This window comes from Acanthaster planci, linkage group LG11, assembly GCF_054643075.1.
Source record: "Acanthaster planci isolate LZ-2023a linkage group LG11, COTS_SCS, whole genome shotgun sequence".
NCBI classification, from domain to species: Eukaryota; Metazoa; Echinodermata; class Asteroidea; order Valvatida; family Acanthasteridae; genus Acanthaster; species Acanthaster planci.
Genome location: NC_141787.1, coordinates 17271727 through 17278983, shown reverse-complemented (window position 1 = coordinate 17278983; position 7257 = coordinate 17271727). Strand labels below are relative to the sequence as shown.

General features: G+C 36.6%; 2 protein-coding genes across 3 annotated transcripts in view; one reads left to right on the top strand and one right to left on the bottom strand.

Moving 5' to 3' along the window:
* The first annotated feature begins 37 nt into the window (after window positions 1-37).
* cxorf56 (chromosome X open reading frame 56) lies at window positions 38-3961 on the top strand. Its single transcript, XM_022229394.2, has 7 exons — window positions 38-255; window positions 1222-1336; window positions 1526-1567; window positions 1703-1838; window positions 2085-2174; window positions 2426-2515; window positions 2711-3961. Exons 1-7 carry the CDS (start codon window positions 135-137, stop codon window positions 2774-2776), a joined length of 660 nt encoding a protein of 219 aa, XP_022085086.2. The 5' UTR covers window positions 38-134; the 3' UTR covers window positions 2777-3961.
* rapgef1 (Rap guanine nucleotide exchange factor 1) overlaps window positions 3960-7257 on the bottom strand; it is a 35715-nt gene continuing 32417 nt past the window's right edge. For both annotated transcript variants that reach the window (XM_022229389.2, XM_022229390.2), the window contains exon 19: window positions 3960-7058. In XM_022229389.2, the coding sequence (XP_022085081.2) occupies window positions 6917-7058 (142 nt within the window). In that variant the 3' untranslated portion in view covers window positions 3960-6916. The remainder of the gene's footprint in view (window positions 7059-7257) is intronic.

Genomic DNA, 7257 nt, shown 5'->3' with positions numbered 1-7257 from the left:
ATGTTTTCTGTTTGCCTGTTGGTGGCGCTATAATACTTTAGCAGTGTGTTCTTCCGCGATCGCCTACGAAGTACGTCTTCCCGTTCTACTCAGTTGCGATATTTATTTGTTCACAATCTCTTGAGTCAATCAGAATGCCCAAAGTTATATCTCGAAGTATTGTGGTGTCTGACAACAGAGAAAAGGAGGAATATGAGAAGGACAGACCTCTTCAAACCTACTTCTGTTTATGCGGCCAAATGGTTCTGATCATAGGTTGGTAGGCTCGCGATCGATCAGCGCAATCTTGACTCTTTTGTGGAAATTTATTGCAGGCTACTCCCTCCTGAGTTGAATTCCTATGCATAGATTGTATTCTAATGCAAATCATTTAAAGATGGGGTACAATAAATTTGCACAGGATTCAAGTTTGCGCTGAACAGTGAGTAACTAACAGTGATGTAGTCAAGTACTTTTTAGAACCAAGTTCTCTACCAAATATTTAACTAGTTAGGAGGGAACAAAGCTGAAGTACATCGGCATTTGATGTTACATGTACATGCATAAAGGTAAGATTACAAAGCAACATCATGACTTCAGACCATCACTGTTTGATTAAAATTTACTTTTTAGGACAAAAGTACTCAGAAAGTATTCGGCCGAGTACTTTCCAAGTACTTTTCTCCTTAAAACTTAAATTTTACACAACTGGGAGTGTCTGAAGTCTAACATTTATTTTGTAATCTTACCTTTGCACATTTACCATCAAATGCCTGTGCACTCTGGCTGTGCACTCTTACCCAGTTCAGTAATTTGCGGAGAATGTTGGTACTCGGAAAGTACTCGACTACAACACTGGTAACTAACGTTACAAGTCAACAAAGCCTCTCTTTAATACTGAAGGCCCTAGACCCTATATAACATTTGGATGGGGTTTGTCCTCACACCACACTCCTACTTGTGATGATGAACTCCAATAATTCTAGTCTTCTAGGGGTAACCAACAGTCTTATAGAGGGCCTGCGCAGAGCACCCTCACAGAAGACAGATCTTTGTTCATGTGTGATATGCTTGAGTAGACAGTACAGTACTTCATTGTCATTTAAATCTAACCAACAAAACATTCTCCTGTGCTGGTGCTCCATGCTGACCCTCCATTGATGAGCAGTCCGTACTTGTTTTATGTTCAAATTAGCAAAATAACTCAAAATTTTATTCTCTTATTGCGACTTGTATTTATAGATTGCTCCATAGAAAAGCTCCCTCTCAGGAAGACTGATAACGCAAGAGTAATTGACAGTGCTAAACATGTCCATAAGTTAACCTGTGACCCTGATGAAACAATTCATCTCAGAAGGTAAGAGTTCAAACCATAGCGAGCAAAAGCACCACACTGTAACTTAACGAGAAAACGCCTTTATCTTTTTTATTAATTTTCAGGTACCAAACCTTATGATTATCAGTAGATAGATTTGCATTGTATTCTATTCTTTCAAGTATTCTTTGTTACATTTTTATTTTTATTCATTTCATTGTTTCTTTGCAGACCTGGTGGCATTGAAAAGCAGTTAAGGAAAAAGTGTAAAAAGTGAGTAATGAAATATTCCTTCTTAATAGTAGTACAGCGTGGAAAAAATTTGGGAAAACCTAATTGTCTTCTTACATACAATTACTACTCTCCAAGTATTGATATGTTTAAATCTTTCATTTGGTTTGTTTTCAGATGTGGCTTGCTTCTGTTTTACCAACACAAAGAGAAAGATGCAACTGTAACATTCATTGTAGAAGGAGCTGTCTTTGAACCTGATAAAGGACCCATCAAAGAACCACTGGTGATACAGAAAGCTGTACCCAAAAAGGTAAACTAGACTCTCCCCACTTAGATTGGCTGTGATAGGGTTCTGTTTGTGTACTCTTGAATGAAAGCTTACTTTACATTTAGTGAGAAAGTGTAGTGTTTAACACGGTCATTTTGAGTTAATAAATAGCTCAAGACTTGACAAATTGGTCAACTCTTATTTATCATTGTTGCATGAAGAATTTGCCTACCACCTCTGCCTTTTTTCCCTGCCAGTTGATACTTGCCCTGTTCTTGCAACTCACAGGTGATGTTAACTAAGAAGACCAAAGAAATGGGCAAGTACGCCTCAGTAACTGTCTCCACCATTGATGAAGAAGAGGAAGAGATTGAAGCAGTGAGTGGGGGAAAAATGAGAAAAATTTAACTCCAGTTTAAGTCTTTCCAATCTTAATCTGAGTCTTAAAACAGTACTTAGAAAAAATATTTGTAATCCAGAATTTTGATTTTTGGACCCTGAGTTTATTTGCTTTCACTTTCAATTCTTTCATGATTATGAAATATTTACATGTATTTGCTCTCCAAAGACACTGTATACTTGATTTGACTTGAATGTTTCATATGTTGGATTTCATCTTCTCTATGTAGCGTGAGATTGCTGACTCCTATGCAAGTAACGCTCGAGTCATTGAGAAGCAACTGGAGAGAAAAGGCATGGCAAAGAGAAAAACAGATGAGGTATGTTAAAAAAGCAACCTTGTTATCCAATCACTAGCTAGACAATTTAATTTGAAGGTTAGATGTAGATTGTAACAAACGATACAAAAAGTCAGGTAGGTTTTTCCAGTTACTTAGAAGACCAGGAAAATTGCTTTTTCTCTGTACATTTAAAAAGCGCGTTTTTCTTTTTATTATTTTCCATTATTTCCATAGGCATTAAGAGAGGAATTTGCCAAGAAAGCAAGAACGAAGGGAACTTTGATCGACAAGGACAAGTGATCACCACCACCACCACGCTGTATAAACCCCAACTTAGACAATTTTGGAAAGTTGTATTAAAGAGGACAGTTCAGCATGTTCAGCAGAAGAAACCATCGCTATACTTTTTGGGGGGGCCAAAAATATGAAGTTGTAAATGATAAATCCTGGCTTATGAGCATGCATGTAATTATTGCAATCATACCATTCCACAAAAAAAACTTAGTGTACATTGTAACAACAGAGGAACGGAATTTAAAAACTGGTTTTATTTCCTGGAATCAATTGAGACAGACCATTAGTCTGGACACCATCTTCCTGTAAACATTTTCATCAAGCTGGATGCATATGATCAAACTTTCCGTGACCTGGTTTGTGATTTAAAAACTGGTTTTATTTCCTGGAATCAATTGAGACAGACCATTAGTCTGGACACTATCTTCCTGTAAACATTTTCTTCAAGCTGGATGCATATGATTAAACTTTCTGTGACCTGGTTTGTGAGACGTAGCCATGGTGATATGCATGGGAATGCTGCTACCCTGGTAACCATGAACTCCAGTTTAATGATGCTTAACACTCATCGACCTGCTGTGACAAATAAGGCTCAGCAAAAAAGACATGGTTTGCCCAGGAATGTTGCATCAATGGAGGATGCTCTGTACATCCTAGGTCATGCACTCTGGCAATTGGAGTCAGTGACTGTCATTTTGTACATAGTGGCAACTGTGAATATTTTAAAGTGTGGTTTTTAACTTAAGTATCTGCATTTAGGGTTTAATGCTCTTCCCAAAAACCACTGCCCAATGGGCTTTGTGCATAAATTACCACTTAGAGGGTCAGAGGGCAGTGAGACCGACACCTGAAATACCATTGGTGCAATGTGCCCAGCCAAAACTCTACAAATTAGCCTAATCATTGTGTGTTCTACCACGTCAGTGATTAAGGATACACATGTGAGGTGTCATCCACAAAGGACATCATTGATCTGTCTTGTTCACATGAGGCCCATCATAAAGAGATGCCAAATTGTTAATGTGATTCATTCAGAGTATCCAAGAGCATTTCTCAACCACAATGAAGTCTTCACCAACACCCTCCGAAATTCTAAGGCATGATGCCATAAAGCAGAGTATAAACTTAACGGCACATTTGTTTTTCAAAGACAGACACTTTGTATAGAAATAAAGGAAGAATGGCAAAATTCTTTGTATGTATGCACGAAGCTTTCCTTTTTTCCATCAATTTTTATTATAATTCAATAAATGCTTCTCTTGTTACAGACTGTACACTGCCAATTGGGCTAGCGCAATTACATCTCTAAAACTGTTAGGTTTAGGTTGGTATATATAATACATGTATTTACAGACACATACAGATTTCAATACCAACTATAGACAGTGACAAAATTGCAGTCTAAACAGAAATTTGGCTTACAAAAATTACAGACAAGAGTGAAAGTTGACACTTGTCCACATTCCATTATTATCTCAGTAAAACAGTGCTTTGTATTAAAATCACAAGTCTTCATACTTCTAGCCATATAAGCCTGCACATTTTAATAAGAAGAAAGTTCGGAAAGAATAAAATAGAAAACAAAATGTTAAAACTGACACATGAGAATAAAACAAGAACCACTTTTGTCTGAGTTGATTTGAAAACACTTAAAATTCCATGTGATATTCTACCCAAAACAAATCTGGACAAGCTATCTGAGGTGAAAAATGTTGCCTTTAAATTTAATAAATTTAAACTCTCATAAAATACATGCATAGCCCTCACAGTTCTTTCAAAACATTCATTTCCTTTTTTCTTTTTAAGTGTTCATGCAAATAAAGTGCAATTTCCAAAATCAAGCTTTAATTACAATCAAACTTACAAACCAGTTGTTTCAGCCATTCTTCCCTGAAACACTGAACGATTTTCCTGATGCTATTTACCATTCACCTCATTTGCATAACAATAAAATGCTGATCAGTTGATATGAACATTGGTAACTAAGTCATACATGTACCTGACAAGTTTGGCTTTGAGCTGTTCTTAGTTTTACAAGTTATTTACAGTTTCTTAGTTCTGGTGCTTGTGGCACATTTAGGCAAAAAATACATACATGTATTTGGGGAGGTTGTGGCAGTTAATTCAATTTTTGACACACTTCTGCATTGAACTCCCTTTTAATTTTAATGTAATGTTTCCAAAAAGGCAGCTCTTTTGAACCAGATATTTGACAAGAACTGTAACTCAACTATAGTCTATCTTGTATAATCTTGCATTTTTATCTAAAAGCCTCTGAAATATCTACATGCATAGTCAACACTGGCAGAGGTGCTTTCAAATTCACTTGCATTTTTTACAGAAGTTTGCATAATTAAATCATGGATAAGCAAATACTGTATGACTGATTTACATACAAATTGAGGATTATTATGAGAAAGTACAATTTAAATATATCCATTCAGAACAGCATTACAGTGGCAGCTCAATAATGATTGTTACTACTAGTACATTGCAATCTGGCTTTCCATTAACGACGGGTCAAACACTTCGCACCTGTCAACACAAAGTCACATTTTTAATCCCCATCCTGGATTAGATTGTCAATGTTCTAAAAACTTTTCGACAACCTTACTCCCATAATTCAACAGCTGCAAATACGAGGTTTGATAAACGTCATAAATTTCTACATCAGCATGTTGTGAAACTTGCCAACTGCAACACAGTGAAGAAACAGAATGAAGCACAATCTTTCTGATTCATTTCTCAGATGTAAAAGAATCTCCTTATTCAGTTGGAGTTTATTGGATTTTGTAGGATTTACAAAATAGACCAGCATAGTTACATAATATTACAACTTACTGGACCAATTTCAACAGTACAATAAGTGCACATCGATACACGCTTTGCCAATACAGCATACTTACGTCACTACTGAACGCACCCCTCGTCAGGCATGTAACGTTTCCTCAGATCAGCTGATTTCCTCGTTTTTACTTCATACTCATGCCATGGATAATTAAAAAACACTGTACAAAGTCTTGTAAAGATTGGAGTTTCCTCATCCCCCCCAAGTCTAAGATGCATGCCTTCCTAGTTAATGTTTCAGTAATTCAACAAAATGGGAGTAAAGTAGTACAAGGAATTTGTATAATAGTTAAATATTACTCCACAATACATGTACAAGCAGCGGGAAAAATCATTCACAAATATAGAGATATTTTTATCTGTTCTGCCAATTTAACATTTAAAATTTCTTACATTCAACAAGTCCAGTTATAACACAATACAGCTTAGCTAAATATTTACCACTTCTCCCTATACCTAATACTGGCCTTCTTATGTGAAGAGGAAAAAAGTATGAACAACCACTGACACATGCAGGTCAATGTATACTTGTACTTGATCCTGTCTTAGAAACTAGAAACAAGACCAGCTTTGTTTCCTTTGAAATAATCAAAAATGACGAAGTCAAAAAATCCCAGGATTTGAGGAATTTGACTGTTTCACTCTCCTGTCAGAATGACTGCTCATTTACCTAGACTCTCTCTTGACAGATTTGGTGTCCTTTAGTTGTCAGTGCATCACTAAGACCAAACATGATTTGTCATTAGAATTTAACAGGTGCTTTGGGGGATTTGCCATGATCCTAGATCCTTACAGTTTATGCCACTATACACAGCAGAAACATATCAATACATGTATTACAAACAAAGTGCTATACATGTCCTTGAAAGAACGAGGCTTCACAAAGTCTGAATCATATTTGGCAGCAAAAAGGGGAAAAGTGATTGATCCTGAAAGCTTGAAACAATTTCATTGGTCAATAAAAAGGTCTTTCAAATCCTTAGCAGTAAAGACATAAAAAATACCCTGTTATTTCTTTAAATACAGACATGTTGTAGATACCACTGCTGTTTTTACCCCAGAGAACTGTCAGATAAGATCAAGACAAAATCATTCAGTTTGATACTCTGCAGAGGAGCCCCGGGTGGATAAATAGGAGACTATCAATTGCACTAAGCAAGTTTGAGCTGACGCCACACTCTTCGAAGGTGTAGTAGTACCACTTGGTATGCTGAATCAGATAGGCGCCAAGGATGTAAGTCATCAACGTCAAAACTGCCTTCCCTACCTCATTGACCTTTGATCCTTGCCCTTCATCCTTCAGGAAGCTGGCTTGGGTCGTCCACTACCTTGAGGTTTGATGGTCTTAGACAGTTGCCACATCGATTCCTCATCCAAGAAATCAATGAAATCATTGAAAAAGGCCAGTATCTTGGGAGAACTCCTCAGGTTGTCATAGTGACTGCAAATGGCAAAAATCAGGAAAGCAATTAATTGTTTACTAACTTCCAAATTTGTAATAAGATAAACTAGTCATGGATTTTATTCGTATGATGTGATTTAAGCAGAACCTATCATCCATACTTAATTCAGTAAGTATTTGTAATGGTACAGCACTGTAAGCAAGTGATTAAATATCAATGTAATCTGTGAGAACAGAT